The sequence below is a fragment of the Brassica napus genome, chromosome C3, assembly GCF_020379485.1.
Source record: "Brassica napus cultivar Da-Ae chromosome C3, Da-Ae, whole genome shotgun sequence".
NCBI lineage: Eukaryota > Viridiplantae > Streptophyta > Magnoliopsida > Brassicales > Brassicaceae > Brassica > Brassica napus.
In genome coordinates this window covers 57,983,016-58,000,465 of record NC_063446.1, presented here as the reverse complement: position 1 = coordinate 58,000,465, position 17,450 = coordinate 57,983,016, and the positions used below count along the sequence as shown (strand labels likewise).

Sequence of the window (17,450 nt, the reverse complement as noted above, 5' to 3'; positions counted from 1 at the left end):
ATCTGTTTATAGCGTTTGGTAAATCGATCAGAGGCTTTAACACAGTCGTGAGGCGTGTCATTGTTGTCGATGGAACATTCTTGAAGAGTAAATTCAAAGGGGTGCTACTGGTTGCAACTGCTATAGATGGAAATTAAAATTTATATCCTATTGCATTTGGGATAGTAGACTCTGAGAATGAACAGTCTTGGGAATGGTTTATGAGACAATTAAAAGTTGTTGTTGATGATGATAATGGTTTGGCTTTTATTTCGGATAGACAAGTGTCAATAGCGAAGGCACTGGAGAAAGTGTATCCGCTAGCGAGACATGGTATTTGTATTCATCATTTGTTGAATAATGTGATATCATATTTCAAGGGGAAGGGATTAGCTGGGTTGATTTCTAAGGCTTCAAAGGCTTATAGAGTGGTTGATTTCAAGAAGACGTTTGCTCATGTTTGCAATATCAGTCCAGCAATTGGAAATTATCTTATGGAAGCAGATGTCAAAAAGTGGGCTAGATGTCAATTTCATGGATACAAGTATGACATTAGGACAAACAATCCTGCAGAGTCGATAAATTCTGCGTTGCGTTCGCCGAGAGAGTTACCCAACCTGTCCGAGAACTGCTGACGAAATTTCTCCCCAAAAGTAGTAAAAGAAGCTTGTACCAGATCCTCCAAGAAATTTTTCATATCTGTGTCAATATTCCCTTTTGATGAAGCAGCTAGGTGGCACAAAACATTCTTCTTCCTTAACTCTGCTCCTCGGTCTGCATGCTTTCTCTTGTTTCTTCCCGAAACATCAGCTGTGCCATCAACATTCCCTACAACATGACTATTTTCACCTCTCTCAGTATCAGCTGTTTGATCCTCTCCTTTCTCTTCGCCAGATTCCTCAAATGCAGAGTTCGTAGCTTCTTTTACTCCCCAAACATGATTGCTCCAATCATGTTTACTATTGATCATATCCAAAATGCGATCTACTCTTTCATCTTTCTTCTCATCCTTCTGTACAAAATCAGTTGCCAAAAGGACCACTCCATCTATGTGGGATTCCATGAATGAATGCAAAATCTCCTACAAACAATCAAATCATTAGTAAAGTGAACAAGACAATAAATATTTTAATTTGAAAAATATATGCATACATTTTCTGGGAATAAGTTCTCAACGCCAATGATATCTTCATAAGAACATTTTGCACATCCTCTCTAATTACCACACAATGGACCTGTAAAATTTTTACTGACTCTTGTACCACAAATCTCTCCTAAAGCAGGAACAACTTTCATTATCCAAATTTGGAAACCAAACAAGAATCCTTCCATCAGATACCCCTCTTTCTGCTCTAATTTATGCCTTGTTTTATCAATTTGCTTCAGAAGGAAATCAAACGAATACAGACCCCATGGGTAATTTCGAAGCTTCTCCAAATCCATCGCCAACTTCATGTACAGATGCGGGATATTCACCTTCTCATCCTTCCCCATCACCACACCCATAATAACGCAAAGATATATCAGTCTCACCCTATCAACCCAAGTCCAGGTATTGCTCTCTTCCAAATGCTTCTTTTTAATGATCTGCAAATTTATTTTTTCATTTGTCTTTATCTGCTTGCTCCAAAAACCATCATCATCTTTCCATGTCACTAACCCACTGTTATTCTCTCGCTTCACTTTCAGACCAGTGACAGCATGATACTCTTGCAATCCAAAACGCAGAGGTCTCCTAGCGAAAGTGAACCACTTCTCATGTCTCTTGCCTGTCATCAATTCCTTACACAAGAAAGAGTGTACCAACCTCGCCGAAAACTTCAGATCATTCTTCTGGATAACCATAATCTGTGAAAAAATGGGATCTTTCATAACTTCATCGAATTCTGGCAACTCGAGAAGTTTTAGTCGGCAGCTGTTATTAATCTTCTTAACCTGAGGTTCCAATCCCTCACCGTATAAACGATTAGGCAACTCTAACTCCATACCTGAAAATTGAAAACAATACAACATATATCTATTAATAACAAATATCACAGCTCAGTTAAATAATGTCTCTTAATACTTTATCAATAACCAATGTCAAAGAATTAACATTCTCACTGTATTAATTTCAATTTTATGGTGTTTTAATTTTTTTTTTTTAAAACAAAACCTAAAATTCCTAAATCTATCCCAAAAATATGATTTAAGCCATATTGTGTACAAAATCTTCTCTAATCATCACCTTAACACATGATTGAAGCCTAAACATCCTAACTAACTCAAAAAATTTACCTTTTACCTTTCTATTTTCAAACTCTAAAAAGAAGTGTAGATAGAGTTTCATACCTTTGTAGAACGAACTAAAGAGTGATAGATTCGTAAAAAGCTCACGAAATCGTATGGGTTAGGCCAACTAATCGTCCAAATCAGAGTGAAATTGAGTGAGTTAGGGTTAATGAACTTGGGTGAGAATTTGATTTTGTCTCTCTTTATTCGTGAATGGGAAATTATGGGTTTCATCCCAGAGAAATCGAGTTTAAAGAGTTGAAATCATGCTTGGTCGGTTCAAATCAAGTGGGAATCAATCCGGATATAATCATACAAAACCAAAAAAATCGATTTGGGATTCTTTCCTCGGCACGGGATCGATCGATCTATTCTTACAGATCGGTCGATCTGTGTAAATCGACCTTCACCGATCGAGTGAAATGGACCAGGTCGATCAGTATAACTTGTAAAGTGCGATCGATCGATCCCCCTTGTCAAACTCAATATATATCCTTTTAAAAAAATTACAATTTTAAGGGCATTACTGCCATTTTGGAAAAAATTAGTCTAATATGACATAAAGTAGTATAAATTAGTCTGAGACATAATTACCATTTTTTTTCTATAAAAAAACAGATTTCCCAAAAAAAAAATAAAAAAAGAAGTTGAAAGTAAAATGCTTCCTTTACAAAGCGACTGTCTTTGTCTACGGTGTCCGTAACTTGCGCCCACACGCGCGCGTGAATAATTTTCACACGAGTGTAGGCCGACTAGATGAGGTCCGGATCTTGACAAGCTCCTCCCTCTTTCCTCGAGAGTTATTTTACAGAAAGAAGAAAACTTTCCAAAAAAGAATATCGAAGAAAAAACAGGAGCTGCTTTTCTTTTGTGTCAATGTCGGAATCTAGCTCAAGCTTCTCGTCTCTCACACTCCTCCTACTCATTATCTTCCTCCTCGTTTTACTATGTCCATCGCTTTCTTCGTCTTCTGAATCTGAAGTTCGTGTTTTGGATCGGGAGCTGTTGGAGATCAAGACGAATCCGAAGCTGAACAAGACTAGTAGAAAGCCCAAGTGCTGCGAGATGCGGACCAGATCTCAATGTTCGGGTTTCCCTAGATGCAGATGGTGTCGTAGCGAAGCTCTCGACGACTTGTGTTTCGGTAAAGCCGAAGCCTTGCGACTTCCTAGTCAAGTCTTCCGCTGTGAGCTATAAATTTAACAGATTTTTATCTAAATATGTTGCACTTCTTGTGGAGCGTTTGGTCGGAATCATATATATAGAGAGAAAGCTATTTTCTTCTTTCCAAATTTTGACTTTTATTGAATGGCTTGTCTCATCGTTGTAATTGATTTGATTCTCACAAGTTTTGGAATGTACTGGATCTTATTGATTCTTGTATCTTATTTGTAAGATGTTTCTTTCCTGTTTTGTTTTAGTTTTTGAGCTCGTCACTTTTGTTATTAATGTCTGATGACAATGTTCTCGAAGTTAGAACATTGTCAGCGAAATGTTCAAAAATTATGCTTTGTCGATTGTGGAAGGAGCTGAATTTATCAAGTGCTTTACTTCCTCTCATTTGTCGACTGTGATTGATTGTTTGTCTTAAGCAAGGTTATGACTTGTTTGTTCTAATAGCAATTATATTGCGTATTGGAGTTGTTCTTTGTGTCACTGCTCTGATTTGGAATTTAGGAGCAGAGCTAAGGCCAAAGTCAGCAAAGATCTTGTTAAAACCTTGTTCAGGCTGAAGAAATGCTTGAACTCAGGAACTGTAACAATGTTATTTGCTATAGGATCATAAAGCAGTAGGGAAATTTTATACTAAACCTAAACCCTTTTTTATTCCATAAACATCTGCTTTGTACATGGTGCAACATTTAAGAAGGAAGCATCCCTTTTCAACCCAAAAAAAACTAGTACCTATAATTAGTTTTCTCCCACCCCCTTAACATGTAAACCCAAAAGAAAACGCTCAACAAAAGGAAAAAACATAACTGGAAATAAAATTTAATATAAGCTAGTTAGCCAGAAAATCCTGAACTGCATCCCTCATATCCTCATACGCATAACATATTTCAAGAAACTCCACGAGCTTCATGAGTTCTTGATCTCTCAGGTCATCCACAAAAGCCTTTATAGGCACTCCATTCTCTGGCTGTAACGAGTAAGAAGACGGATTGTCATCAACTATCAAAACACTTCCAAGATCTTCCCCCACTACCATAGATAAGTCCTTCACATATCTTCCATTCACTTCCCTGCACGAGTCCCGATACAGCCTCTGCGTGATCACACCTTTCCTGTCTATCTTGTCCAAAACCTGTGAAGCATAGTCTTCCAGACCAGCTGTGAAAACCACCACTTCGAAGCTTTCGCTAAGTCTCTCCAAGAACTCAGTCAGCCCTGGTCGTTTCACCACAAAGATTGGCATAATCTCGCTTTCCATTTTCACCAGCACCATGAAATCGTATCTGACTCCAGGCATTTGGGTCGTGGAGTGAACCAAGGTTTCGTCAAGATCGAGGATGATTGTCCTTTTCGTGTTGGTATGTTCTGTCTGAGGTTGGTTCTCGAGTTTTGTGTAGTCGTCATGTTTTGTGGTTGTTGGATAGATGATGGTGGTGGCTGTAATGCACCTGGAAACACAACGCAGAAGGCGGCAATGGAATGTAAAGATGGACATGAATAGATTATTTTGGTGTTTGTTTTCAATGATTCTCTCATATGCCATTTGATTTCTCTCGGCTTGCTTGATTCCCCAATGAAGACAAAACAAGTTTGCAGCTATTCAGATGGAAAGCTTGGTAGTGGTAAGATGATTCTGAATTTTTTGTTCTGCTAACTTTTATATGATTATATCTACATTTGGTTTAGTTTTGTTTGTTTATGGGAGTTTTAGAGGCGAAGTAGAGCAGATGCCTAGTTTTAGTAAATTTCAGTTGAGACAATTTGAACATAGTTTTGCTGTTTCATGTACTCATGGACAACAATGTACATACAGTTGAAGGTTACAATGGCTTTACACTTGAATTGTATTGCTGCTGCAGTTGTTTGCTACTTCACTGGCATGGTTTTGAATGCGTGGTGAACTAGTTAACCAATTTGTTAGAATTTGTTTTAAACTTGAAAGTTGTTTCAAGTTTTAATATAATATTGTACAATAACAACCCAAACAAAACAAAAAACTTTCGAAAGGGTTTATCCAATATGTATCAGTTATTGATATTTTATCAAGTATAATTGTTTAGGTGTTCCATACATTCATTTATTGAAACTATTCTCTTTTAGTGTCAAGTCCACAAGAAAAAAAAAGACAAGATTTTCATGAGACATATGGTTAAATGGAGTTTGATAGGTCAATCATGGACAAACTCATAGCTTAAAGGGTGATTGCTCTGTGAATTATCTCAAGCTCATAAAGTAAACTTTGTATGGAGTGTTATCCAAGAGCATTTCTAGTAAGAACTTAAAAGCATCCAATGGATGTTTCACTAACAAGACTACTTTCTTATAGACTATGTATTCCATTCTCTAGTACTCAATGTCTGACGCGCTATGTAAACGATATAGAGATTTTAACGTGGTTTACCAAACTGATAAACATTAGATATTTTATTTATTGAAGATTAAGATATTTTTCTGGACTGTAAGAACAAAGAACAAAAAATATAAAAAAATGCAAACTTGTTTGAAAATACTAGTGCCAACAGACTCACGAATTTAGAATCCATGTAAAAAAGACCATATCATGATACAAGATTCAAAGTGTATTTAACAAATAATGTACTAGTCCAAAACTTCTTTTTTTCATTACCGATTTTTCTTGTTTATATAAAACATTTTCCAGTAACACATTATATAGGTAACAACGTTGAAAAAGGAAGAAATCATCCTTTGTCAACGCAAAAACAAAATTGAAAACAGAGTGTGGATCAAGTCACTTTCTTATATAGAAGTTCTGATGCTGCATCCCTTAAATCTTCATACTGATAACATCCATCGAAGAACTCTGCAAGTTTCATCAGTTCTTGATCTTCCATGTCATCGACAAAAGGCTTAATGTGAACTCCATTGTCTGGCTGCAACGAGTATGAGAAAGGGTTATCATCAACTAGCAAAACACTCCCGAGGTCTGTCTTAGCCACCAGAGACAAGTCTTTGGCGTATCTCCCATTCATGTCTGTGCATGAATCTCTGTATAGCCGCTGTGAGATCACACGGTTCGTGTCTAGTTTATCCAAAACCTGTGAAGCATATTCAGGCAAACCGGCTGTGAAAACCGCCACCCGGTAGTTCTTACCGATCCTGTCAAGAAACTCGGTGACTCCTGGTCGTTTCACTACAAACATGGGTATAACCACTCCTTGGATCTTTAGCCTCACCATGAAATCTACGTTGGCTCGGACTGGTGGTTCCATAGATGAGTGCACCAATGTTTCATCGAGATCAAGAACGATGGTTCTTTTCTTGTCGTTATGTTTTCCCAATGGAGGCTGATGATGATGATGATGATGCTTGTGTTTCTTGAGCTTTTTGTAGCCTTGTTTACGGCTAGGAGTTGAGCTAGTCGGACGGAAAACCCTAGAGAAGCAACGCAAGAGACGGTTGTGGAATGTGAAGATAGACTTGTTGAGGGATGTGAAGATGGAGCCAGCTGCTGCAACAGCTGCAGCCGAACATGTGGACTGATGACGTTGGTGCCGGTTTCTCCTTCCATGATTATGACGTCCATGTGATGATTTCAGGGTCGGTGTCCCTAGAAATCCATGGCACGCCATTATCAAGAGTTTAAAACAGTGTGGAGAATACAGAGTTCTGTTTATTTATTCCAGCAGCTGGCTCAGATGGAAACATGGAGAAATGGTGATATGTATATAGCCCTCTTGGGGTTCTAACTTCCATGAATCCATACCACAACTGAAAGGCACTTGATCTGTTATTGTTTAGTTTGTTAAGGTTGTGATTAGAGAGGCTCTGAGCTATTTTTAGCAAAAATAACAGTTTTGGAAGTTGGACATAATTGAGTTGTTATTGTTTCTCTCTGTGTTCTCTCAATGGACAGCAACATGTAAATGTGAAGACAGAACGTTTAAGGAAAGTGTTTCAAATAACAGAGGCTCAGAGATTTTCATGGGATTATAGTTAAAGTGAAACAACTACTTTACTATATTTTCATATAATGAAATGAACATGTTCTCTCCTACTCTTTGATACTAAATAATCATTATCAAACACATTTGTTATATTACTTTATCAAACTCGTTTTTAAAGAACATACGTTAAATCCAAACCACATATAAGATTTACAACTTAATTAAAGAACTTTTAGAAGCTAAAGTTAACATAGGAAGTGAAAGTACCGTTTTCGAGTGTAACAAAACATGATTTACAGCAACATCATCCACTTCCAGGCGAATTTGAAGGCGGTCTGTCTCTACTTCGTGTTCTTGGTATTACCAGAGGTCTGCAACAAACCAACGCGAAAAGCAACTCCATAACGAACAAACTCATGCTGATCCATACGTACAAAGTCTTCCGCCATTTCCATATAACCTTTTTGAAGAAAGGAAGATCCGATTCAAGCGAGAGGGATGCGTCGTACAGCTCTGGAATACCTGCACCGGGTCGAAACTCAGCCCGTTGTTCGATCATTACCTTTAAGCAAGCAGTGGGAATGTCCTTTTCCGCAAAGCCTTTCAGCTTCAAGCTCAAGGTTTGTATCTCGGAGACGTATCCTGTAACTAACGGAACCATTTTCAAGAATGTCTGAACTAGACGGATAGGCTCGCTTCTGAATCTCAACATGCACGGACGCCTTATGCTATTAAGCGTTTGACCATCCGCAGATAAAAAATCCACTCGAACCTTTTAACAACACACATGGATCCAATATCAAAACACGAATCAACATAATGTTAGACATAGCTTACTCCAATACCTGAAACATGCCGAGGTTTTTATTATACTCAGACTCAGGTACCGTCATCGAAAGAGTGATCTCTAGCTTGTGGTCACGAGGGATAGCTCGAACCCCTCTGATCTTCAACATTTCATTACTCTCCTTGCAACTACCATCACACGAGGTGATGGGCACAAATGCTTCTGGACTATTCTTAGTGTAATCGAAATTCAATACCTCCTTGAGTACAAACGGTTTATCAGCTACGCGGTTGATCATAAACCCACCAAGCATAAGCGACAAAACCAACAAGCCAAACAACACAGCGCCTACGTAAACAGCCCAAAACAAACCCCATCCACACTTGCACGCAACGTTCAACACTCGTTTGGTATCATCGAACCAGCTCAGCTTATTAGTTATCACTGTCGTTATAAAGTGTCTGCCAAGCCTAATGGTGCTAAAGGGATCGAAAAAGAAGAGGAAGCACCAGTGGAGCAGCAAAGGTGGATACTTTACAAGGCTGATGAACAAATTGAATTGAAATTCGATTGCTTTGAATACTAGCCCAACCAAATAGCCAAGGAGAGACCAATCCGTTGGATTGGGTTCATGGAGCTCCGGTGGTGATGATCTTGCATTGTCAACTTCCCGATCATCGCTTACGGTGGTCACCGTTGATTCTTCGGTCAAGCTAACCCCTTCCTGAACCCGATCCGAATCTGCTACATCCACGGATTCTTCTGTTTTCTCTCCGCTTTCCTGAATCGGGTCAACCCGGTCCTGACCCGAATCAGTTACAGCAAAGTCGTCGTCTTTCTCTGGTGGTGATAGGTCAATTAGGTCCTTGGTTGATTCGATTACGTCATCGAGCTTGAATCCATTGGAAGAGGAGGAAGACGGCTCCGTTTCTACATCGGAGCGATTCGAGTTCCGGTGATTTCTCCGACGGAGAGTCGCGGCGGAGGGATTAGCCGAGGGAGACGAGTATTGACGGTGGGAATGGCGACGGGTCGGGGGCATGCAATCGTAGTAGAATTCATCGGGCGCGTCGAGGAATCGATCGAGTTCGTCGTCGTGGGTGATGGTAGGGTTTGATGAGGAGTCCATTGATCGTAACAGAGAAGAAGAGATTGACGAAGTTCAAGGCATCGGTGACGACAAGCATAATCGTTGACAAATTGCTGTGGCCGATAATCTGACCGGACCATCAAACCGGATTATTTGTTAACCGGATCTACATTTTTAATTTTAACCAAACATCAGGAAGTGTGGAACTTGACAGTTTCTACTAGGCTCGCTCGAGGGTTCGAATAACTTCAACTTGTCGGTTTGTTAAGTAGTAAATTTCAATTCATTTGGGTTAAAATTTGGTTAATTTTGTCTGAATTGAAGTTTCAGGTTTTTTTTTTTTAATTTAAAAATTTCAGGTTTTTGTTAAAATTTACGTAGTTTAAGTAATTTTGGTTAACATCGATTACTTCATTTTTTTTAAAAAAAACATCGATTACTTTGATTTTTTTTCTTTTCGGTTTAGTTTAAAATTTCAATTCAGTTTACCCATAACCTTCTAGTTATTTAAAATATTGATTTTAAAAATCTTTCTTTTCTTCTGTAGCAGCCTTTGAAGACATAATCTAATGTAGCAGCCTTTGAAGACATAATCTAAAGCTCATTACCAAACTAGTTTGCCTAGACTTTCTCTAATACTACTTGGAAGGAGTGCAACTCAGGACTTCTCACAACTTGTTGAGAGACCGACTTTTCAATCAAACATGTAATTAACCTAGTAGTGCAGGCTTCTTCCCCTCTCAAAGGCTCAAGATTTGTACTTGGTCATCAAGTTTTCGGCTCACATCTTGGTTTTATTTGTTTTATCCTTCAAAATTACCCTCTTCTCTTCTCCTTGCTTTAATGGTAAGCTCTCGCTAATGGTACTTACTAACCCTTTGGGGGAGGTTTTTGTATCCAACTTGATAACCCAAACTGTGTTGTTGTTATTAATGAAAAAATTACTTAAAATGGTCAAAAGCATAAACAAAACAAAGAGTGGGATATTAGAAGACAACTGGACAAGTACCTAATTACTTATCCTTTTACGGCTTTACCCATAGTTCTGTCACATGTCTATTTCATTTTAAATATCTTTTTTTTTAACACCATTTGTCTTCTTCTAATTAAAAAAGAATCTACTTTGCTTTAAACCAACACTAGTTTTCACAACTGTCCCATAGTGAATAATTGGTCTACCTAAAAAAAGAAAAATGAAATAATTGTGTTTTTACTATTTTGGAATCTATTTATCTTTTGCGCAAATATACAGATCACCTCTTCGATTACGCCCACCATTCACACAGAGAAAAGGATTTCTATCTCTAAATAAAATACTATTTCAGTGAGTGATTCTGTTCAACTTTTGTAAGGGTGTCAGTGCTTTTTATCTTGGTGGGGTTTTACCATTTTTTTTCGTTGTATTTCATCTCTGTAATTTTCAAATTTGACTTAATTATATATTGGTTTTTTTTTTGGTAAACAGTTTGACTTAATTATTGTAAGAAAAAAAGGTTTGAAAACACTGTTCGTATGTGTAGATTTGTCATAATTCGACAAAAACCACTAATAATCATCATCATAACCAACCCATAAATCTCAGATCTTCCACACAATCGTTACATTGTGAAAGAGACTCTGATCTCTCGTCTGCCTTTTCCTCAAAAGATATTGTGTTTTCATCTCTTCTGTACCAAATGTTTGCCGATAAGAAGAAGAAGAAGAAGGATATTAATATCTTCGTATTCTCTGTTTTTGCCATCATTTGCTTCAAATCTTTTAGTATAAATGCTATCAAATTACCCCAAGACGAAGGTAAGTGTTTAAAGTTCCTATCTTTCTATATTTTCTTTCAGTTGGTAAAGTTTCCATGTATGAAAAAGTTTCTGGGTTTTTTATTGCTTAAAAATATGATTATTTTTTCTTAATTTGGTTATCAGAATTTGTTTGGACACGTTTGGGGGTTTGTAGGGTTTTTCTTTTAATTCAAGTTGTTTAATCCAAAATCTGCAGGTGTTGATTGGGTGATTAAGTCAATTTCTGTTTATTAAATCATCTTTTGATTGTTTTTTTTTTTTTTTCTGTTTGAGTTTCCTTGAGAAAGAGCTTGTCATATCTCAATATTAGAACTCTTAAGTGGATAATATTCATATATATATATATATAGCTTTGGTGTGGATAAATTGTATTATTGATGTTACTTTTCATGATTTGTTGGACTCATTGATAATGTTAAAAGAGTTATATAATCATTGTGTTTTTGTTCAATAAATCACCCTGATGGGTGTCTTATGCTGTTTTACTTCTGTGTTCTTAGTCGATGCTCTGCAGCAAATCGCTACCACACTGGGCTCCAAGTACTGGAAATTCGATGCTGAAAGTTGTACGGTCGAAAAAGTGGGGCTTACAGAGACTCCTCCTCCGTCAGCTGAGCAAGTAATTGAGTGTGAATGCAGTCCCACCAACGAAACTGATTGTCATGTTGTGAAAATGTAAGTATACTCAAGACACTCTTCATTAACTTTCTTTCTTTATTTGTGTCTATGTCCTTGATTATCTTTCCACTTGAAAGGACCTCCAAGGCATTATGGTTATGTGCACTGTTGTTAGTTGTCATCATCATTTTCTAATTTATCTTTGGCTTGTTCTTTAGTGCGTTCAAGGATCATAATCTCCCAGGAACTCTTCCTCCTGAAATAACTAAGCTTCCTAAACTCCGGGAGATGTAAGTGCTCACATTAAAGTATCTCAACCTTGCTTTGTACTAAACAGTAAAACTTCACTCATAAACGCTGCTACTTTTGACCACTGTTTCTTGCTCTATGTTTTAGAGACTTTGCCCTCAACTACCTCAACGGGACTATACCACTTGAATGGTTTACTACAAATTTAACAATTATGTAAGAACATTCCTTCCCTCTTAGTTGTTTAGCTTTAGTCTCTAAATGTTCTTGTAACTGTAACATAATCTCTGTGCAGCTCTCTTCTTGTAAATCGGCTGTCAGGGGAAATTCCAAAAGAGTTGGGAAACTTGACGTCACTAACTTTCTTGTAAGTTTCAAGCATCCGTTTATCTTCTTGGTTCAGTCAATTGGTTTGGTGTTTTTTATTTAAATGAAACGTTCAGGTACGTAGCTGATCAGTTTGAAAAGCTTCTGTGCACTTTCTCGTCTGAAAATGTTTTTAGCTTTCTCTAAAGAAGTGCTGTTATATTATTATTTGTTCTGGTTCTTGTATAGGAATCTGGAGTCAAATGCATTTTCTGGAACCATTCCTCAGGAGCTTGGGAACTTAGTCAACTTGGGAACACTGTGGGAGTTTCTGATTCCTTATCCGTTTCTTTGTATTTTGTTAGTGTTCATTGTGTTTTTTTCTTCTTCTGAATTTGATGAGATCTTTCTTGTGCTTTCATCTCTTACAGGATGCTTTCCTCCAACAATTTGACGGGAAATTTGCCAGCTTCATTATCTAAACTACAGAATATGACAGATTTGTAAATCTTCTGTTCTCATTTTTCTTCCAACTTAATTACTTATTATGTTGGTTTGGTTCCCTTTTGTTCATCTGCTGTTTTTTTTTTGGCACAATGCAGCAGGATTAACGATCTCCAACTCAATGGAACGATACCTAGTTACATACAAAACTGGAAAGAACTCCAGAGACTGTAACATCTTTCTTCTGAAACTCTTTTCTTTATTTTATCTTCTTAACACTCATTGATGTCATTCTCTTTTATTCCTTGTAGAGAAATAGTTGCATCTGGTCTCACAGGTCCAATCCCATCTGCCATCTCAGTTCTGAACAATCTTAAAAATCTGTGAGTTTGTTCTCCATAAACTTAGTTTGTTTTCATCTATAGTAATGCTGATGAAGCTTTTATTACAACGACCTAATTGTTGTCAGGAGGATAAGTGATATAGGTGGCCCAGTCCAACCATTCCCTTACTTACGGAACTCGACAGAAATTTCAAAGCTGTAAGTTAGATTCCTTTCTTGAAGCTGTTCCATCCATCTCTTATTTTTAATCTAATCCTTGTTTGTTTTATATTATAGGGTATTGAAGAACTGTAACCTTGCTGGACAAATACCTGACTATCTATCGAATTTCAAGAATCTGGAGACTCTGTAAGCATGTCTATCAAGTCTCAGTTAGTTAAAGTAAATGAAGAGTGTCTGTACATGAAACATTGATTAATTCTTATTTGCGGTGTTTGTGGGGGTAGGGATTTGAGTTTTAACAAGTTGCCTGGAACCATTCCATCGTTTGCGCATGCAGAAAAACTACGGTTTTTGTAAGTGAAAATTGTATATGTTAAATATTCATTCTATCTTACTTTGAATTACAATTATTAGCTTACTTTTGTTTGCAGAATTTTGGCTGGGAATAGGCTCGAGGGAGATGTTCCAACTGAATTACTAAGGGATGGAATCACTGTGTATGTATATTTCTGTGAATCCAAAGTTTTGTATAGCATTACATCTCCATTCTGATGCCAATTCGCTTGTTGCTGCAGAGATCTTTCGTATAATAACCTCAAGTGGCAGAGTTCTGAGAGTCGTTCTTGTCGTCCAAACATGTGAGGATACTGTCATTGTTTTCTTCTTTGATCTTCTCGGTCTACATAATTGGCTTTTTTAACTGAGATTCTTGTTTTAGGAATCTGAATCTAAACTTGTTTCAAAGCACTTCGACAAAAGAATCGTAAGGTCCTTTCCTCTGATCATCTTTAGCATCTTGATTCCGTGTTTGTCTCAAAATGTTAAAATGCCATTACCAATTGATGTTTTCGTAGGAGCAAAGTTCTGCCTTGCATTGACGATTTCAAATGTCCTCGATGTAAGTACACTTACCTACTTAAAGGACTAGTGATGATAAGATCGTTTCACAATAGTCTCTCACCTTAAAGTACACACTATAGACATTGTTATCTACTGTCTTATTATCATTGTAGATTCGAGCTGTCTCCATGTAAACTGTGGTGGAAGCGATCTAACATTGAAGCAAAACAAAACCAAAATCTTATATCAAGGAGATGGAGAAGCTGAAGGTGGTGCTGCTAAGTATTATCTGAAGCGTAATGATTATTGGGGATTCAGCAGCACAGGGGACTACATGGACGACAACAATTTCCAAAACACTAGATTCACTGTCTTTGTTCCGACATCTAACCTGTCTGATCTGTACAAATCAGCACGAATAGCTCCAGTATCTCTCACTTACTTCCATGCCTGCTTGGAAAATGGAAAATACACTGTGAACTTAGACTTTGCTGAGATAAGATTCACCAATGATGAAACTTATAACCGGCTTGGGAGGCGTGTGTTCGACATTTACATTCAGGTTAGCCTTTTGTTCTCACCTGGTGAAAATTAAATTTATTGTTCTTTTTCTAACGCCTTATTTTCTGCAGGAGAAACTAGTGTTAAAGGACTTCAATATCATGGATGAAGCAAAGGGAGCTCAAAAACCTATAACCAAACCATTTACTGTCAATGTCACTAACCATTTTTTAGCTATCCGGTTGAGTTGGGCTGGTAAAGGAACCACCAGGATTCCCACTAGAGGGGTGTATGGTCCTCTCATATCGGCTATTTCCATAGTTTCAGGTAGCTTTCTTAATATATCAGAAAGCATTAATGATCACTACAGTAGTTTCTTTTAATAGTAATAATACCTTCAATGTCCAGATTCTAAGCCGTGTGCATCCCCCGGAAGTGGAATGAGTCTGGGAGCAAAAATTGCAATTGGACTTGGATCCATATGTCTTATTATCTTTATACTGGGTGTCCTTTGGTTTTTTGGCTGCCTTCCAAAATGTTGGCAGCAACGAAAAGGTGATTGATCGTTGCCTTCTTATCATTCTCTTTTTCTTTTGATATGTACTTGATAATATAGACCAGAGTACGGTTTCTTATGAAGTTTTTTTCCACAGATCCCAATGAAGAAGAGTTGCCATCTGGAACGTTTACGTTAAGGCAAATCAAATTTGCTACAGATGATTTCAATCCAGCCAACAAGATTGGAGAAGGTGGTTTTGGTGCTGTGTTTAAGGTAAAAGATCGCTATGATGAGATTGATTATTGTTAATATAGTGCAGTGCATGCTGATAATAGAATCTCCTCTTTTTTTTTGCAGGGTGTGTTATCAGATGGAAGAGTTGTAGCAGTTAAGCAGCTCTCATCTAAATCAAGACAAGGGAACAGAGAGTTTCTAAACGAGATTGGCGCAATTTCTTGTCTACAACATCCGAACCTAGTCAAGCTTCATGGCTTCTGCGTTGAGCGGTCTCAGCTGTTGCTGGTGTATGAATACATGGAAAACAACAGTTTAGCTCAAGCCTTATTCAGTGAGTATTCTTCTTCTTTTTTTTTTTTGGTTTCCAAAAGCTTTTTTGATGCTTTAAAGAAAATGGTGTTTGTTTTTGCAATGTTTTAGGTCCAAAGCATAAACAGATTCCACTGGACTGGCCTACAAGGTTTAAGATTTGCTGTGGGATTGCAAAAGGTCTAGCGTTTCTCCATGAGGAATCACCGTTGAAGTTTGTACACAGAGACATCAAGGCCACTAATATTTTACTGGACAAGGATCTAACTCCCAAGATATCTGATTTCGGATTGGCTAGGCTTGATGAAGAGGAGCATACACACGTCAGCACCAAAGTCGCTGGGACTATGTAAGGCCTGAGCTGAGACCGCTTTCTTGTTTTGTTTTTCATTACAGTTACTGTTTGTTTGTTAACCATAAGAAACATGTGAACTTCTGCAGAGGGTACATGGCACCAGAGTACGCACTGTGGGGTTACTTATCTTTCAAAGCAGATGTCTACAGCTACGGTGTCTTGGTTCTGGAGATAGTCGCTGGCATAAACAATAGTAGTTTCATGGCGGCAGGAGATGAAGTCTGCCTTTTGGAATGGGTAATTATAATCTGATCCCAAGTTTTCAGTTGCTTATTCAAGCTGTTTTTTTCATAAACCCTTTTGATGTATATCTGTAGGCTATGGAGTGTGAAGATTCCGGGGACTTGATGCAAGTTGTGGATGAGAGATTGAGACCTGAAGTGGACAAGAAAGAAGCAGAAACGTTAATTAAAGTGGCTCTAGTGTGCACAAGCGCTTCTGCGTCAGATCGTCCTATAATGTCGGAGGTGGTTGGTATGCTGGAAGGTCACTATCCAGTACCGGAACCAACCCCGGGAGCAAGCAGGAAGTCAGGGGATATAAGGTTTAAGGCGTTCAAAGATGTAAGGAAAGGCATGGAGGAGAACAGCAGTAAGACTCAGTTTTCTCTTAATAGTTATCCTTCTTCTTCTTCTGATACTTATGTGGCTGGACAAGAAAGAAAGCAAGATGAGTCAGTGCCTTGAAGAGGTTTCCAATTTGCTGTCTTCTCACTATATTTTGTAAATTATCTGACTTTAATTATGTAAAATGGTTTGGACGTTTATTACACGATTAGTATTATGAACCAGATTGTGAATGGCTCATAACCAAGAGATTATGATTTATAATCTTTCCATTTATTTATGACGGTGTAATCTCCTATATAAGGAACATCTATGTTATGAATAAAGATAGACTTTTCCATTACTTTCACAACACGTTATCAGCACGATTGATCTTTAAAACTCTAAGCTAAAATATCGACCATAAACCCTAAATCTCTATCCATTGGTAAAACCCTAATCTCTATCGATCACCTCTCTTTGATCATGACCCTGATCTGTATTCGACCACTGATCTCAACAAGATCGATTTGTGGACTGATCTTTGCAAGTTTCAGTACGCCTCAACTATTCCAGATTGTACGATCAACCTGTTCCAGTCCGTGATCAAATTGTTTCAGATCTATGAGTTCTTTGACTGCAAGTATCAGCTCGCGTACCAACGGTCCCGATCAGCTCAACCTAAGCTCGCGGACTGCAAGGAAACAGTTTGGACCAGTCCGCGTAAGATTCCAGTTTGTACCAGTCCACGTAAGCTCATTCTCTTGGTGGTCCATTCAACCCATCAAAGGTTTAAGGTATACATAAACTCTAAGAACCCATAATCGAATGAACTAATGTTCAAAGTGAAACCCTAAAATCTGTAAACCCTAAATTACGTGTGCATGGATTGTTTTATTTGATTGATTGAATGTTTCTTTGAGGTTTAAATCCGTGTGAGTTAGGATTGATAGTTTTATAACCCGATTGAATGATTTGAATTTTAATATTGCATGTTAGAATCTGTTATAATATAAACCCTAATTCGAATTGATAAGCCCT

The 17,450-nt window shown here is 37.7% G+C and overlaps 4 protein-coding genes across 4 annotated transcripts; 1 reads left to right on the top strand and 3 right to left on the bottom strand.

Annotated features, from left to right (window-relative positions):
• Positions 1 to 4,060: 4,060 nt before the first annotated feature.
• On the bottom strand, positions 4,061 to 5,371 carry LOC106360012 (probable C-terminal domain small phosphatase). Its single transcript, XM_013799623.3, has one exon. It carries the CDS (start codon positions 4,964 to 4,966, stop codon positions 4,253 to 4,255), a length of 714 nt encoding a protein of 237 aa, XP_013655077.2. The 5' UTR covers positions 4,967 to 5,371; the 3' UTR covers positions 4,061 to 4,252.
• A 180-nt stretch (positions 5,372 to 5,551) lies between these two features.
• Positions 5,552 to 7,237, bottom strand: LOC106360013 (probable C-terminal domain small phosphatase). Its single transcript, XM_013799624.3, has one exon. The coding sequence runs from the start codon at positions 7,011 to 7,013 to the stop codon at positions 6,168 to 6,170; it is 846 nt and encodes a 281-aa protein (XP_013655078.1). The 5' UTR covers positions 7,014 to 7,237; the 3' UTR covers positions 5,552 to 6,167.
• A 222-nt stretch (positions 7,238 to 7,459) lies between these two features.
• On the bottom strand, positions 7,460 to 9,353 carry LOC106361610 (seipin-2-like). Its single transcript, XM_013801384.3, has 2 exons — positions 8,174 to 9,353; positions 7,460 to 8,100 (listed from the first exon to the last, which is right to left on the bottom strand). Exons 1-2 carry the CDS (start codon positions 9,242 to 9,244, stop codon positions 7,633 to 7,635), a joined length of 1,539 nt encoding a protein of 512 aa, XP_013656838.1. The 5' UTR covers positions 9,245 to 9,353; the 3' UTR covers positions 7,460 to 7,632.
• A 1,349-nt stretch (positions 9,354 to 10,702) lies between these two features.
• Positions 10,703 to 16,773, top strand: LOC106361611 (probable LRR receptor-like serine/threonine-protein kinase RFK1). Its single transcript, XM_013801385.3, has 24 exons — positions 10,703 to 10,999; positions 11,502 to 11,676; positions 11,838 to 11,909; positions 12,016 to 12,084; positions 12,164 to 12,235; positions 12,424 to 12,495; positions 12,606 to 12,677; positions 12,777 to 12,848; positions 12,930 to 13,001; positions 13,088 to 13,159; positions 13,238 to 13,309; positions 13,408 to 13,476; positions 13,555 to 13,620; positions 13,699 to 13,761; positions 13,842 to 13,886; positions 13,978 to 14,021; positions 14,137 to 14,525; positions 14,596 to 14,791; positions 14,873 to 15,019; positions 15,118 to 15,236; positions 15,321 to 15,531; positions 15,621 to 15,858; positions 15,951 to 16,101; positions 16,182 to 16,773. The coding sequence occupies exons 1-24, from the start codon at positions 10,882 to 10,884 to the stop codon at positions 16,548 to 16,550; spliced, it is 3,045 nt and encodes a 1,014-aa protein (XP_013656839.1). The 5' UTR covers positions 10,703 to 10,881; the 3' UTR covers positions 16,551 to 16,773.
• Positions 16,774 to 17,450: the final 677 nt, after the last annotated feature.

What these genes read in the sequence shown, in the direction of transcription:
- LOC106360012 (XM_013799623.3), bottom strand. Translation starts at nt 4,966, where the DNA reads ATGGCATATGAGAGAATCATTGAAAACAAACACCAAAATAATCTATTC.
- LOC106360013 (XM_013799624.3), bottom strand. Translation starts at nt 7,013, where the DNA reads ATGGCGTGCCATGGATTTCTAGGGACACCGACCCTGAAATCATCACAT.
- LOC106361610 (XM_013801384.3), bottom strand. Translation starts at nt 9,244, where the DNA reads ATGGACTCCTCATCAAACCCTACCATCACCCACGACGACGAACTCGAT. An exon ending in AAAACCTCGGCATGTTTCAG is followed by an intron (nt 8,101 to 8,173) that starts GTATTGGAGTAA and finishes TGTTGTTAAAAG; the next exon opens with GTTCGAGTGGATTTTTTATC.
- LOC106361611 (XM_013801385.3), top strand. Translation starts at nt 10,882, where the DNA reads ATGTTTGCCGATAAGAAGAAGAAGAAGAAGGATATTAATATCTTCGTA. An exon ending in CGTTCTTGTCGTCCAAACAT is followed by an intron (nt 13,762 to 13,841) that starts GTGAGGATACTG and finishes TTCTTGTTTTAG; the next exon opens with GAATCTGAATCTAAACTTGT. An exon ending in ACCAAAGTCGCTGGGACTAT is followed by an intron (nt 15,859 to 15,950) that starts GTAAGGCCTGAG and finishes GAACTTCTGCAG; the next exon opens with AGGGTACATGGCACCAGAGT.